This window comes from Eptesicus fuscus, chromosome 4 (assembly GCF_027574615.1).
Source record: "Eptesicus fuscus isolate TK198812 chromosome 4, DD_ASM_mEF_20220401, whole genome shotgun sequence".
NCBI classification, from domain to species: domain Eukaryota; kingdom Metazoa; phylum Chordata; class Mammalia; order Chiroptera; family Vespertilionidae; genus Eptesicus; species Eptesicus fuscus.
The window spans coordinates 69,395,772-69,412,744 of record NC_072476.1 but is presented as its reverse complement, the minus strand read 5'-3'; the positions used below and the strand labels follow the sequence as shown (position 1 = coordinate 69,412,744).

The 16,973-nt window shown below is 38.4% G+C and overlaps 1 protein-coding gene across 1 annotated transcript in view; it reads left to right on the top strand.

The window, feature by feature from the left end:
• MSH3 (mutS homolog 3) overlaps nucleotides 1-16,973 on the top strand; it is a 139,792-nt gene that overhangs the window by 52,187 nt on the left and 70,632 nt on the right. Inside the window, exons 11-13 of the mRNA XM_008162085.3 lie at nucleotides 4,471-4,555; nucleotides 7,021-7,130; nucleotides 16,250-16,382. Of these exons, the coding sequence (XP_008160307.2) occupies nucleotides 4,471-4,555; nucleotides 7,021-7,130; nucleotides 16,250-16,382 (328 nt within the window). The remainder of the gene's footprint in view (nucleotides 1-4,470; nucleotides 4,556-7,020; nucleotides 7,131-16,249; nucleotides 16,383-16,973) is intronic.

Sequence of the window (16,973 nt, the reverse complement as noted above, 5' to 3'; positions counted from 1 at the left end):
TGAATTGGCTCTGAATGTAATTCCCAAAGTGTAATTCCACAGTTCTTATATCTTGGAAAAAGAATGTAGCCCCTCAAAGGGATCACTTTGGAAAAATGTGCATGTTCTCATTCTTATTTAAAATTCAGTCCTATTGCTTTAAAAGCTCAGCAGCTCCAGGTATGATTATATTTACTTTAGGAGTCATGTGATTGGGGGACATTTAGTTGTGTTGTTTTGCAAATGCTTTCACAAAGGTTGCTGCATATTTCATTAAAATCTTGACATACATTTATTTAAAAGTCTCTGTGCATTTACAAAGGCTTTTGGAGGAAAATAAACCATTTTAGGAATTGTTCTTAAGGATGGATTAAGTGAGGCTTTATTAGATAGAGCAAATTTTGCTTTATGTCCTTTCACTGTAATAAATCAGAGCCGAATGAATATATGCTGAGTCCTGTGCATCCTTCTAGTGAGTCATTGAACCTAGCAGTCTTTTGGGAACCGTTATACACCTTTCTTTTTATTTGCCTGTCTAATATGCTTATTGGAAACATTTAGGAATGCAAAGATATTCATTTTGTTTAATTGCAAATCAAGTAGAAGTGAATCTACAGTAAAACAATTTTTTTAATAGAATACAATTTGTAATAATTAAAATTTGTAATAATTTTATAAAATTAAATTTATAATAATTAAATTAACCATGCAAAGATTAGGCAAATGGTAAATGTATGACCTCTGAAAACTGTACATAGAGAACTATTTTCCACTATTGATTTAATATGTAACATGATAGATTTTTTTTCTTTGTTTCCATTTTTAAAAAATATTTAAATAGGATCTTTGAAGGGGGTTGATCTTTCTGTACCCTTACTGCCTCTCTCTAATTCAGAAAGCTTTTTAAAAAATAGTTTAGTAATGATATAGTGTCTTAAATTTCTGTGGCAAGTTAGAAGCAAGTATATTTCCTTCCATTTTAAAACTTGAGGAAACAAAAGCATCCTTTGTATTTTTGTTGTCTTAAATATTAATGAAATATGTTCCCATGTTACTTATAATATTTCTATCCAGGTTCACCCAGCATGAACCCTAGCCAGGCATTATTTATGAGATTCATTTCAAAGCAGATGAAATTTAGCTTCTTCGAAAAGGATAAATAATTCAGAATTTTATTTTTTGTTAGTATTTCAGAGCAGTGATCATATACCGTTGAATTCCTAAGGATGCTGGCAGATTCAAGCCTTAGTTCAAAAGTGTGTATAATTTCCAGTGGAAATAGGACTGATGTAAGGAAAATTTTCCCCAACTCCAGAACATATTATCAACCAAACATTTGGGAAAACCAACAGCAAAATTGGTTCTTATAATTGCTTGATAATTATTGTTCCATAGGGTCAGTTTAGTTTAATATTGTCCAGTGGTTGATCTTTTATTAAAAATCAATGCAGATGTCAAGTTTAAAGAAACCCTGCTTCTCCCACATCTACTTGGAGGTCTAGATGACTTGTTCACTAATGGCAAAAACCAAAAATAAAACCAGCAAAAAAACCCATATGCACATCTCATTAACACTGTTAAATGAAAAAAGAACCTGTACAGGCAGACCTTAGAGATACTGTGGTTTTGGTTCCAAACCACTGCAGTAAAGCAAGTATTATTTTAAATATATATCTTTATTGATTTCAGAGAAGAAGGGAGAGGGAGAGAGAGATAGAAACATCAATGATGAGAGAGAATCATTGATAGGCTGCCTCCTGTATATCCCCTATGAGGGATCGAGCCCACAACCCAGGCATGCGCCCTTGACTGGAATTGAACCCGCAACTCTTCAGTCCGCAGGCCGACACTCTATCCACTGAGCCAAACAGGCTAGGGCAGCAAGTATTATTTTAAACTGAGGCGTAATCATTTTGCCGGTGAAGGATCTTGCCATCAGTTTGTAATACTGTATATGCAAATCTGTGAAGCACAGTAAAAAGAGCTAACTTAAGCCAGTTTGGTTCAGAGTTACTGGGTTCTTTTGGATATTGTAGATATTAGGAGGCCCAGTAATTATATGTAGGTGAGGGATCTAAGCCTCCTCCCCAACCCTCTCTCTACCAGGTTGTATGTTAGTCCAAACAAAATTCTGCCACACATATAGATACTTTTTAGCAAGCAGGTACAAAACGCAGTCATGCAAACGCTTCTATGAGCATCTTGAAATTCTAATCTGGGTGTTCTCCGTGTTCTTGCTTCAAAGGTTCAGTTGAGGCATAGGAGGAGCAGGATTTCAGTTTTAGTTGGTGTTAGGTGACAAGACCCTCAGATGATTGGTGGAACAGGATGCTTTCGGAATCCTAAACCTAAGACACCGTTCTTCAGGATATGGACTGTTGGGTGTACAAGTTCTTGTGAAGGTGAAGGCAACTGAACAGACAGTATTTCTGGTCAGTCCACACATCTTAAATGCCACTAATTTTACTTTACACTTCCGAAGTTAATGGGAGGTAAAGGCAGCTTGCCGAGATGTTTTAAGGAAAGGTTGGTGGATTATGGGTTCTTGATTAGTCTTTCTCTCATGCCAGCTAAGCACTCTCTAGACTCTGTCTGATTAAGGTGTGCAAGTGTTAACTTGTGTAGATTAAACCTAACTTTTGTGAACAGGGGAATGACATATCTAAACACGTGGGCACTGGTTAGATACCAACTCTGAGTCCCAGCCTATTAGTGCTTCCAGCTTGGATTTTTTGACCAGGAAGCTGTATTAACACCTGTCAGCTTCACAGCCAACCACTGCCTAATTGTTTCTTCCTGAAAATGTTTTACACTTTATTACTGATCTTGGGTGTTCACAGACATTTCTGAGCAAAGGAAAACAAACCCACACTGGCTTCCCTGTAGGAAGATGGCAATTATTTGTTGAGCATCTACTTTCTGCTAGGCCCTGCAGGTGCTGCAAATTATGTGATATCAATAATCTTTGCCTCCAAGGAGCTAAGATCTATGTTTTAGATTTTTATTTATTTCAGAAAAGAAAGGCGAGGGAGAGAGAGGTAGAAACATCAGTGATGAGAGAGAATCATTGATCGGCTGCTTCCCGCATGCCCCCCACTGGGGATCGAGCCTGCAACCCAGGCATGTGCCGTGACCGGAAATCGAACCGTGACCTCCTGGTTCATAGGTTGATGCTCAACCTCTGAGCCACAGAGGCGGGCCCAAAAATCTATTAATGAGGACAGCCCAAGAACATAAATTGCTGTAATTACATTATTGAATGACTAACTGCTGTATGAAGGAGAGAAAGGGCTACATACATCTGGTATCCATCAGTGTTGGAGTTGCTTCCCTCTAAAAATTATTAACAAGTTATCACTCTTTGGAAGCTAGGTCAAACCTGTCGCAGATAAATTACACTGCCAAAGGACAGCATTCAGTTACTAGGCAACATTCCTAATGTGCAGTACGTTACTTCTTTCTCAGGGCTCTGGAGCTTTAGTTGAGGAGTCATCTAGAAGTGGAGGCATCTTGCAATGAACGCTGGCTCTGATTTTAGGCTCTAGGTTCCTGGATGAGGGCTGGCTTCCATAACTGGCTTGGGAAACTGGGTTTTATTTACATCTTGTTACAGCTGTGATGGAAACACTCATGCTCTCCCTCCAAATAGCTTAGTGACCTTGCCATGATGCTTCTTGCCTTGAAGCCATCAAATCTGTAAGTGCTACTGACAGAAATGTCAAAGGACTGACTGGCTTATAAACAACATCGAATCCTGTATCCGTAATGCATTGATTCATGTACTTTTTAACATGAAAGACTTAATAAGGACAAAATTGGAATTGTGCATACATTTATTAATCATATTGCAACTCAATACTCAAGTCTATTTGAAATTTATTGCACTTCTAATCTAGTTTGAAGCAGTTACAGGTACATAAGGAGAATATGAATTCTTTGAGCTTAAGGAAATATTTTCTGCTACTTTTTCAATCTTATACTCTATTAAAACAGCCACATTAATGTGCATTATTAATTAGAGAGTAAATAACATTTGTTGCACATATCAGAATGTTGATTAAAATCTGTTTAAGGGTTTATCAAGATGATCTCATGCTAAAGAGTAGGAAGGATGTTTTTAAGTATCTTGACATATTTTTTAAGCTAATTGCATAGTTGTTTCCTGAAGATACCACACCACCACATGCTCTGCCAATGATAAAAGACTATGTTTGGTTCTGTTTCTGGAAATATATTAAAAAATTATTTGTAACACTTTCCTTCCTTGTTCTTGTGTTTGGTTTGAGAGCAGCTGTCCTTATTTTGCCATGAACCTATTTAATGACACCAGCATCAATGGGAGACAATATCCAGTAAATATTCTTTTAGCTCCTTTTGGTTTGATTCTCTACCAAAGAGCTAACTTTTGTCATAATGTCACTGGAATATTTCTAGTGCTTACCTTAGTTCTTTATGCACTTACATCATGGTTCATATTTTGTTCTTTTACAGGAAATTTAAACAGTTGTCAGATGCAATGGAATTTATGACAATTAATGGAACAACATTAAGGAATCTTGAAATCCTACAGAATCAGGTCAGGTAAACATAAGAGCTAGTTGTTTCAAATGGTTTTGAAAAACAAAATTTGGAATAAGGTAGCATTTCGGAATAAGGTAGTATTCTTAGGAATACAGTTGAAAGCAACAGTATTGTCTTCAACCGACCGCTCTGCCTGTCCTGTTATCTATTTATTAGTTGATAATTGTTGCACTGTTTTTTGGAGAATTAAATACAGTATAAGAAATACTTCTGTGGGGTTACTTAGGAAGCTATAGAGCTGTCCTTTTTAATGATTGAAGTAACATGCTAATTCAGATAATTTCTGTATCAAATATTTATTTGGAAGAACATCATGAAAATTCATATGAAGATTTTTTTGTCTGCTTGATTATATTTTTCTACGTTTAACTTTTTCTTGAAATGTTTGCAGTCTTATTTTTTATGCAGCATATAAAACAAGTTACTGTGATATTCAATTAGACTGTAAGATGCGTAATAATTCCCTTTACAAATTTTCATCATTTATTTGCCGTTTATTGATGAATTAGGGAGATAATGGAGCCATTGAAATTATTGCTTTCATTTATTATTAAATTGGCACTTGGTAATGTGAGATGTTATAAAATTAATGTTATCATAACAAAGTCATAGAAATAAGAAGTTTCAAGTCGTTTGAGTAAGTAGTGGAGACTGAACCATCTGAGTCAAATGTTTTAAAGCTCTTCAGAAGCACTGATTACTGTTGTGAATTATAGTAAATATCAAATTTATTCTCCTGACTCCTGGGTTTGTATATTACTAACTAGATCTTTTAATTTAGTTTCTTCTTCTTCCAAACTAAATGTGTATATTAGAGTCCACCTTGTTTCCATTCAATAACATTTTTATTTTGTCATTTCATTTATCCAGAAGTGAGAATCTTTCCCACAAGTCTTTCTCATCAACTCTGTATACATCCCATGATAGGAAAGAAGTAGTAGGAATAAAAGGACATTTCTTGGATGAAGAAGAGCTCACAGTTAGAGTCTGCACCCACAGCCCCAGCATCCCAAGTTGTCCTTATTCTGCCACATCCTCCCTGTTCCAATCCTACTACTGTGGAGTCAGTTCTGAAATCATATTCCTAAGGCAAAAATCATCTGTAACCAAAATACCCTTTAAAAATTCTTTCATTGTCAAGACGAGCCCTTGTAGAACAGAAGCTGAGAATGAACATCTGTGTGTCTTTGCACTTCAGCATTGGCCTCCCTTACAGATGAGCAAGGAAAGGGGCAATGAGGAGGGGCCAGTGTCAGGGAGAGCAGAGGTGTAACAGGACTTGTGTTTGCCCACCCCTCTCTCTCCTGAGCCTGCTTCTCCAGTGTAACCTGTTTCCCCTCCACTGTCCTCTTCCTGGTATCCTTTACTGCAGGCGGGCCAGTCAGGCTCTTGTCTCAGAGGGTGGTGCTGTTGCTGATCTGGACCAGCCCTGTCCGTGGGCCAGTGTCCAGCTCCATCCTCAGGAGCCTCTGTGACCCTGAATCTGCTCTGTGCTCTGCTTAACTCCTAAGACCCAGGGAGCTTATGTGATACCTTTTATAGTTTCTTTCTGCCAGGTGGCATTGGGTCCTAGTTATGAGTCTTTTTCCCCAAACTTGGATTTAAGTGACGTGAGGGAGGAAACATATCTTAATATACCTTTGCCAATCACACAACTGAGTACATTGGGGAGGTTTTCTGTAAGTACCTGCTTGATGATTTGAAGGAAAAGGAAAAAGTTAAAATAAAACCACTCAGGTGAAAACTGCAATTTTATGTTCCCAACAAGATTTAACCTATTAATAGATTTTTTGTAATACAATGGAACCTTGGTTAGGATAAACCATCATCTCTAGTTAGTTGTGAAATTTTTTATGACTCAACTTTGAAATAGAAAAGTATAGAAAGATAAACTTTTACTAAGGATTTAATAAAACAGACTAAAATAAAACCCTTCCAGGGTAAATTCTGGGAGGGCAGTGCAAGTTCACATCTATCTCCACTACCTTCTACTCCTTCAGTGCTGTTGTGAGAGCATTGGTCTTTAGAATAGTAATTCCGATGCTGTGGGAGATACTGAATTGCCAAAGGCAAATTGTATTTCCCAAGGCATAAAATATATTATTATATTTTTAAGATGCTTAGTACAAATATATATTTCAAAAGAGATTTCTGAATAATTTATTCTTAGTTAACCAAAAACAACACAGACTATCTCTTTTCTGTGCAAAATATCAAAACTTTTGGTATATTGTATGTGTATATATATGTGTATGTTTGTGTTGTGTGTGTGTGTATGTATACACACATGTTCACTGGTCAAACATTAAATGAACACTTGTTATGAGCCATACTTTATGCCAGGCATATGTAACATTGAAAATTGTGATCCACGGAATAATTAGGGCACATGGTCAACTAGCAGTTTTGGTACAAATACAATGATCCAGTTAATAAAACTTGTTTTCTGGTCTTTCTTAGACTGATATGAAAAGCAAAGGAAGTTTATTTTGGGTTTTGGACCATACTAAAACTTCATTTGGGAGACGGAAGTTAAAGAAGTGGGTGACTCAGCCACTACTTAATTTAAGGTAAAGGGAATTTTTTGATTGTGTTTAATCTGAAATTACATATAGTAAAGTAAAGGTATGTTGGCCTCCTTAAAAACAAGATTACTATGACATATAAGAACACAACTTTAAATTGGGGAAGATTTTATTTTGTATCTGGCAATAGACTGTCTGATATTGTGAGGATTTTTTCCTTGTCCCCAAGAATGAGCCTGCTCGCAGATTGGAAGACATTGGGTATGTTGGGGAAAGGGGGTTATGCAGTTAGTTTGGGCCATCAGTAGCATAAGGGGGTAAGGAGGAAAGGGGTTGAAGAGATGGGGTGCTGCCTTTTGTAGAGGGCTTTGCAGGCTAGGCTGAGGAGTTGGTGGCCAGAGGAAGTTAATCCAGTAATTCTAAGCATGGGAGTGACAGGGTCAGAGCTGGGCTTGTGTGTAGGAGGGGACAAAGTGGTGGTGGTCGGGCAAGTTACCAAGTTCATGGAGAGGTTCTGAGGACCTGAGCTAAGTTAGTATCAGTACTCTGAAAGAGGTCAGGTGTAAGACGTTTAGGACAGTAGAATGAGTAACTAGGGGAACCTTTATTACATACCAAGCACTGCGCTAGAGGCTTTATGTGTACGTCTCTTTTAAACTGCATGATGGCCTCACTGTTGGCTACATCTTATGCTGTGCTTAGTAAATAGTCACCTTGAAAAAAGGATAGCAGACACTGTTATTAATGTTAGTAAGTTTTAACAAATTGTTTTTGGTTACCAGATTGCTTCAGCTTTTAGTGGGTTATTTCAGTTTCCCTTCCTGACCATAAAGACCTTCAGACAGGGGAAGCTGACTAGATAAAGAAGAATTCTGAAAATGGAACTGTCTACATGGGTTCAGTATTCAAATGCAATAAGGGTATCTTGTGGAGCAAGAGCAGACAAGACGGCCTTCTGCGGGCAGTGTACGGACGGCCCCCTAAAGGGTGTTGCATTCTGGGTAATGGAAAGGCATCTGCCTAAGCATCTGTGGCAGTTTTTAGTATTTTATTTGCTTGGTTAAAATATTCATCAGAAACAGCCCTAACCGGTTTGGCTCAGTGGATAGAGCGTTGGCCTGCCGACTGAAGGGTCCCAGGTTCGATTCCGGTCAAGGGCATGTACCTTGGTTGCGGGCACATCCCCAGTGGGAGGTGTGCAGGAGGCAGCTGATCGATGTTTCTCTCTCATCGATGTTTCTGACTCTATCCCTCTCCCTTCCGCTCTGTAAAAAATCAGTAAAATATATTTAAAAAAATATTCATCAGAAACAGACTCACTAGTAGATGTTTGCATGTGAATTAAAATTTTCATTTTTATCATTAAATTTGTTTTCTAAAACGAGGATTAACTTGAGATAAGTTCAGTAGACCATGTTGTATGCTCTTTATCGACTGGACCATGTGTCCCTTGGGATCCTGCTCTCCCAGAAAGGCTGGAGAAAATAAATACGCCATGCATTGAACACTGATGCTTTCAAGTGTGAACTTTAAACCGGCTTGGCACGTATGTAGCCAGTAACAAACACAAAACCTTTTCCTTTGCCTTTTTCTTTTAAGTCATAATTGTAAAACTTTCATCTTCCTAATCCTTCAAAATCCACTTTAAAATAATTTGTTTAAATCATAATGGCACTTAACAACCTATTCCAAAGAAATTCTCTGAGAAAATCTTCAGCTGATAAGTCAGTGGGTCAGTTATATACTTTTTGTTCCCTTCCCCCAAACTAACTAGGTGCCATGCATATCACATCAGTGGTTGTAGTCATCCAGGCTAACATTCTGTCTCTGACATTGGCAGCCAAATGTTAGTTTAAGACCAGGATTTCTTCTTTAGTGAGATCATAGAACAAATAATTGGTGACAAGGGAACTTAGTAATATAAAGCAGGTCTTCCAAAGTTCTCCAAGAGCCCATTACTTGCCAGTCATCCATGAATTCTCTTAAATCTCTTAAGATCTTCTTTACATTTTTCGCTTATTTTAACTTCCAAGGCAATTTCATATTCGTAAATCCAGGACCAAATGTTTCACTCCCACCACCTTTTCACTCCCACCACCTTTTATTTCACTCCCACCGCCTTTTATTCTATAAAATGACCTCTTTGGTGCAGAATATACTAGTGCCCTACACTTACTGACTGATTCAAATAATTCACTTAGATTACTGAGATTGGATTTTACTTTAACGAAACCACATAAGTTTTTATAAATAGATTATGCTTTCTTATATGTTGTGATTTCAGAGAGGAAGGGAGAGGGAGAGAGGAAATACAAACATCAATGATGAGAGAGAATCATTGAGTCGCTGCCTCCTGCACACCCCCACCCTGCCCACTAGGGATCGAGCCCGAAACCTAGGTATGTGCCCTGACCTTCTGGTATATAGGTAAATGCTCAACCACTGAGCCATGCCAGCTGGGCTAATTTTACATTCTTAATGTCTCTTGAAACTATGAATCATTTTCATTCCTATATTCTCTACCCAGTTCAGATCATTAACATCTCCCCTGGATTACTGAAATGGCTTTCTAACCAGTCTTTCTGCTGCTGCTGTTTTGTCCTTTCAAACGTTGGCCATTGGCTCCAATTGCTCTCAGGACAAAGTCAGAGCTCCTATGTAGTCTGCATTACTCACATGACCAGGTCCCTGCTTACCTTCCTAGCTTCTTCTATCACACTTGCACCTTCCATCTTCCACTACTTCTACAGCTGGTTCTTTTTAAGCACTCATTGAATAAATGGTGTATGTGAAAGGTGAAGCTAGGTAGACCAGGTAGTGAATCTTAGGCCCTAGGAGAGGGTTTATGACTCATGTTTCTACCAGGAATCTGTTTAGGTCATTGGTTTAGCCATATTGCATGACCAGTATCCTAATGTCTGAATTTAATTTATTCATTTTATATCTGCTGTCTTTAGGGCAAGAAATTAGATCGACAAAACCAACCTCTCAGCAGTTTGCATTTTAATTTTCCCCCTAAATAACATTGTTAGAATTATAGAGGCATCTCTATGAATAGCAATCAGCAGGTACAGACAGAGTCCATCACAGGCCCTTACAACGGCAATAGCTGTAGGTCACGCACTGAGTTTCTCAGTGACAGCCACACAAATTCTAATGTCATCACCCAGTTCATCTTCAAATGTGAAGGACTCCAGTGACACCCACATTTAGTCCTTGGGGTTTTGGTGGTAAAAAACAATCTTTGTCATCCCCAGAACGTCAAGTCCGTAGTTTTTGTCATATGGAATGAAATGACTCAGGTGTCTTTATTCGTTTAGAATGTATCATGGTTTTTAAAAAAATTAAATGTATTAGGGCGACAATATACATTTGTATATTGCATTGTGTACTCAACACCAAAGGTCTACTCTCCTACTGTCACCATATATTTGACCCCCTTTATCCTCTTCATGTTCTCGTATCCCCCTTTCCCTCTGATAACCACCGTACTGTTACCTGTGTCTGTGAGTTTGTTTGTTTGATTGTTCATTTGTTGCTTTCCATTTTATATCCCACATATGAGTGAAATCATATGGTTCTTGTCCTTTTCTGTCTGACTTATTTCACTGAGCATGATACTCTCAGGATCCACCCATGTTGTCACCAATGGCAATATTTCATCCTTTCTTATGGCTGACTAGTATTCCATTATAGGTATGTACCACATCTTTATCCAGTCATCCACCAAAAGACACTTGGGTCGTTTCCGTGTCTTGGCCACCGTGAATAATGATGCAGTAAACATAGGGGTACATATATCTTTACAAATATATGTGTGCAGATTTTTCTAGTAGATACCCAGAAGGGGGGATTGCTGGGTCATATGGTAACTCTATTCTTATTTTTTTGAGGAACCTCCATACTGTTTTCCATAGTGGCTGAACTAGTTTACCTTTCTACCAGTAGTGTATGAGTGTTCTTTTTTCTTTACATCCTCTCCAACACTTGTTTTCTCTCGCCTTGATAATAGCTATTCTAACAGGTGTGAGGTAGTTTCTCATTGAGGTGTTGGTTTGCATTTCCCTTATAACTAGTACAGTTGAGCATCTTTTAAAATATCTGTTGGCCACTTGTGTGTCTTCTTGGGAAAAGTGTCCTCTGCCCATTTTTTAATTATATTGTTCATTTTGTTGTTGTTGAATTATATAAGTTCTTTGTAATTTGGATATTAGCCCCTTATTGCAGTATTGTTTGCAAATATCTTCTCCCAGTTGGTTGGTTGCCTTTTTGTTTTGTTGATGGTTTCTTTTGCTGTGCAGAAGCTTTTTAGTTTGACGTATTCCTAGTCATTTATTTTTCTTTTACTTCCCCTGCCTTTGGGGTCAAGTTCACAAAAACCTCTGAGACCAAGGTCCATAAGTTTAGCACCTATGTTTTCCTCTATGGATTGTTTTAGATCTTATATTTAAGCCTTTAATCCATTTTGAGTTAATGTTTGTGTTATGGTATCAAATACCATAACATGTGGCTATTCAATTTTTCCAACACCATTTCTTGAGGAAGCTTTAGGTTATATTTTGTTTTAAGATCAAATATAGAATACTATAGAGTATCCTGGAATATCTTTACCATCATCTAATTGACAGTGCTTCTTCCTGTTTTGTTTACTGTCACCAAATCTCTTGCACTGAACTAATTGTTCTCTATTCTAGTGGTCTGACATATTGTTTTACAGTTATTTGGAAAGCCTTCTTACTCATGCTAATAAATAACAGTTCTAAGGTATGCAAACTTTTATTTATGAAACTTGATTAGAAGTTATTTTTATTTCTTTGCATTATGACCTGTATTTAGGAGATAAAGTGGAATTATAGCTGCCTCAATGATGAGAGATTTGTGGTAAACAGTGCCACATGCCCTTTCATCTTCTCCCTGTCCATGTTAGACATCTGTAATTGGGATAGCATTCCTTCTCAGTGCAGTCTCAACATAGTATTTCAAGTCACTACTACCAGATTCAGCACTAGAAATCCCCAAACTAGCTTTCCTTGTGTAATCCTTCCTCATTGTTCACTTTACACAAAATACCTTTTACATGAAATGTCTTCAGTTTTGTCTACACATAGTTATTTCCAAGCTTATATAATGTGTACTATTTTCCCCCTCCCCCTGCTGTTCTTTGTGGAATCTACCAAACAAATTTTGTAAGCCAATACAGATCACCATAAAAATGATGATAACAGTTAACAGGTTTTGAGTAGTTACTATGTATCAGGCACTGTGCTAAGTGCTTAATATGTATTATTTCATTGAATTCTTGTAACAACTCTATAAGAGGACATTATTATTCTCATTTACAGATAGAGAAACTAGAGCAAGGCTAAATAACTGGTAAATGGTAGAGCCTAGATTTGAACTTAGGTCACCTGCCTTCTCAACCCCAATTATTAACCTCCAAGTTATTACCTCCCTATAACAAATGAAGGCTGGGTTAAAGCCAAAATGATTCATAGTGAGCATGCTTTTGCCTGTGGTATCGCTAGGCTAAAATAAAAGCCACTACCTTTGTATTTTCCCAGATTGCAAACCAACTTAACACAACCTTTTCAGTATCTTTCTAAGAAATTTACAGTTTTGCCTTTTTTTTGGCCTGTTTTTTTTTTTTTTATTGCTGAAAGTATTACATATGTCCCCCTTTTTCCTCCATTTACCCCCGCCAGCCCGGCCCCCGCCCCCTGCCCCAGGCTTTTACCACAGTTGTCCGTGTCCATGGGTTATGTATATATACATGCAAGGTCTTTTGTTGATTACATCCCACTCACCCTCCATCCCCCACCTTCCCTCTGAGATTCCACTGTCTGATCTATGCTTCCATGTCTCTGGATCCACTCCATTCGTCCGTTTATTTTGTTAATTAGATTCTACATATGAGTGAGATCATGTGATACTTGTCTTTCTCTGACTGACTTATTTCACTTAGTGTGATACTCTCCAGTCCCTCCATGCTGTCTCAAAGGGAGTTTCTTCTTTTTTACTGCTGCATAGTATTCCATGGTGTAAATGTACACCTTTTTTATCCACTCATCTACTGAAGGGCACTTGGGCTGTTTCCAGATCTTAGCTATTGTATATTGTGCTGCTATGAACATTGGGGTGCATATATTCTTTCTGATTGGTGTTTTGGGTTTCTTAGGAAATATTCCTAGAAATGGGATCACTGAGTCAAATGGCAGTTCCATATTTAACTTTCTGAGGAAACTCCGTACTGTTTTCCATAATGGCTGCACCAGTCTGCATTCCCACCAGCAGTGTACCTGGATTTCCTTTTTTCCACATCCTCGCCAGCATTTGTCATTTGTTGATTTGTTGATGGTAGCCATTCTGACAAGTGTGAGGTAATACCTCATTGTTGTTTCAATTTGCATCTCTCTGATGATCAGTGACTTTGAGCATTTTTTCATATGTCTCTTGGCCGTCTGTATGTCCACTTTAGAGGATTGCCTATTTAGTCCTTGGCTCAGTTTTAAATCTATTTTTTAAGGATGTTCTGGTGGACTTCATAAATGTGATTTGGATTTTTTTTTAACCTTTTTTGCTTTTATCTTTTCATATCTCAGACAACCTTTATAAATTTTGAGAAAGTAGCTATCTTTGTCGGCTGTCTTATACATTCACAGATGGCATTGCTTTATCTGTCCTCATACCATCTGTAGCATCATCTTAATCTATTCCAATTGATGTCGTCTTTCATTTATTCAGGAGTGAGTTATTAAAATAAAACTTTATATTTGTGTAGCATTTCGGGTAAATGTTAGGGTAAAACATTGATTTATTTTATCACAACAATCCTATGCAAAGAAATTTTAACTTTTCATTTATTTATGTTTTACCTCATCTTGCTTTACTTTATGTGTAGTCATTGAAGTTGAATTGAATTCAACAGCCATTTATTGAGCACATATTGTGATCCCAGAACTGTGGGAATGAAGATATGACCCTTGTTCTCACTGAGCTTACAGTCTAGTGGAAGAGACTGTGAGGAAGCAAATGCAGTTGTGATTTTCACTATGGAAAGAAATAGAGGGTGGGATGGAAAAGGGTTAAGTCTTGTCTGGTGCATCTAGAAAGCCCTCTCAGAGGAAGGATGATTAGGAGCTTGTGGGTTGTAGGAAAGAGGAAAAGAAACTCTAAGCTATAGGGAGCAGTGAACTTGAAAGCTCTGACATTAGAGAATTTGGAGTGACCAAGACATTGGAAGAAATTCACAGCGAGAGGAAGGAGTGACAGGTGTTCTGAAGTGAGACTTGAGAGGGAAGCAGGGATCAGTTGTAGGTCAATTAAGGATTCTGGATTTGGACCTAAGATTAATGGCAGGTGTTCGATGAGCTTAAAGCAGAGGTATGACATGACATATTTGGGTTCTAGGAAGACCTCTCAGGGTACAGTGTCGAGAATGGACTGGAAAAAGGGACAGAAGTGGATGTGGGAAGGGAGGTAGGAGGCTGTTTGAGTAGTCTGAGAAGTGATCTTTTACTTAGACTAGTGTAATGGAGAGAAATGGGTGGATTGAAGAGGCCACCCAGTGAGAATGGAAGAGCCAATCTGTGTCTACCGAGCTCTGGCTTGTTCTGCTCTCTCATGCTAAACAAATGCCTGTTTTACAGCCAGAGAAAAACGGAGTAGAAATGAGACCTGAAATTAGTTTCTGTATCAGGAACAGGCATGGCCTCACAGGATAGCTATAAAGATAATAAAGATAATAGCACTCAGTTAATTGCAAAGTACTCAATTTAACAGTCATCTAGGCAGGATTCTAATGTGAGGTTTGCCCTTTCATGTGAATGTGTGTGATATCAACATAACTTTGATAAACAAATGTGCATTTAGGAGCTGGTGTCTCTCTTTCCCTCCAAATGTCAGTTAATTCTTTCATTTGCTTGTTCGTTTGTTCGTTCATTCATTCATTCATTCATTCATTCGAAACAACATTTACTGAGGGCCTGCTAGCCACTAGATAGGGGTACTTATCTCAGGCTTTAATATCACATGTGGCCATTGTACCTAGTGTAGGCCTTTGGTGTTTATAGGAAGTAGGAGGACACATTTAGTCCGGTTTCCATTTTAAGTTGACAGGCTTCCTCATTCCTTCCCAAGTGACACATCACTTAGTGTGTAGACATTGATAGAATCCTGAGGCCCTGGCCTCCCATGTCTCCTGATGTCGTTCCGCTGTGTTTTCTGTAGCTGCTCCCAGTCTTTGCTTGGGTTCCATATGCCTAATCCCAGTTCACTCAAACAGTTGATCGGTGCACCCACCACCACCAAGTCTTTTACGGAAGCAGTTGGTTAATGGGATGAATTGTTTTTGACTGAGATGGTCAGTCATTTCAGGCAGGAAAATCTGGTTGCCCATTGTAGTAGCCAAGGTGATGCAAGCAGTCGTAACACATAAATCCTCAATCTGGTGTAAATACAATAGACGTTTACTTCTTGCTGATGTAAAGTCCAGTGGGTAGTGGATGCGAGATTGGAGGGTTTTTTTGCACCATTTGTGGGCCCAGGCTGATGGAGTCAGCAAGGTTGCCCTAGGCTCAATGTCCAGTAGGCAGATGGGGAGAGAGCGGACACCAGGAGGTTTTCCTGGGCCCGGGCTAGCAGTGGTGTAATCCTTCCTACCAGCGTTCGTTGGCTAGAAATCGGGTACATGCCATACCTATCTTCAGAGGAGGCCGAGAAGTGCAGTCTCTGCATCTGCCCAGGAGGAAGGGAAAACCCGGTGAGCCTGTCTCTGCCCCTCCTTGTGTGGTACCTGCTTTTTTTTAAAAAAATATATTTTATTGATTCTTTACAGAGAGGAAGGGAGAGTGATAGAGAGTTAGAAACATCGATGAGAGAGCAACATCAATCAGCTGCCTCCTGCACACTCCCCACTGGGTATGTGCCCGCAACCAAGGTCCATGCCCTTGACTGGAATCAAACCTGGGACCCTTGAGTCTGCAGGCCGACGCTCTATCCACTGAGCCAAACCAGTTAGGGCAGTACCTGCTTTTTGATTCAAATGATGAAGGTCAGGAAAGGACCAGTGATGTGGAGAAGCCTCCTTTGTAGCTGGGCTGTAGAGTGGGCGATGTCCACATTCTCACTGCTGCCACGTCTCATAACTGCTGTTCCTGTTCCCACAGGGAAATAAATGCTCGGCTGGATGCTGTGTCTGAAGTTCTCTCTTCTGAATCCAGTGTGTTTGGTCAGATAGAAAATCATCTACACAAATTGCCTGACATAGAGAGAGGAGTCTGTAGCATTTATCACAAAAAAGTAAGTGTGATACAATCAAATCTGTTAAAATCAGTAATGTTCCTCAGCATGAGGACATCAGATATTAAAAGAAAACACTCAGAGCTTTAGTGTTACTGTATTTTGTAAAATGTTGCAGAGAACATGAGAGAATCCTCAAAAAATTTTAACTGCACAAATTAAGATTATTCCAGTTTTTGCATTGTAAAAAATGATTTGCCTTCTTCTGTTAACTGCTGCAACACACAGAGGTCCTTCTGTTATGAAACAGGATATTTTCATGTTTCAGCCTCAACGTGAGGACCATCATCAAAATAGGAAATTTATTTAGATTAGCTACTTTTAAAAAGAGTTGACTGATTATTTTGACCTTAGAATAGCTTCTTATTTGACTTAAAGGGAAAATCTGCTTGTATAATATTTGTGGTGGTTTAATATGCAAACATGTTTAGATATTGAAGGTAAGTTAAAAGCATTATTTTGATTTTCATTATTTAAGCTTTACAGTTTAAGTCATAAAAATGACAGGACAGTTATTTGCAGATGACATGATATTGTACATAGAAAACCCCAAAGACTCCATCAAAAAACTACTAAACTTAATAAATGAAT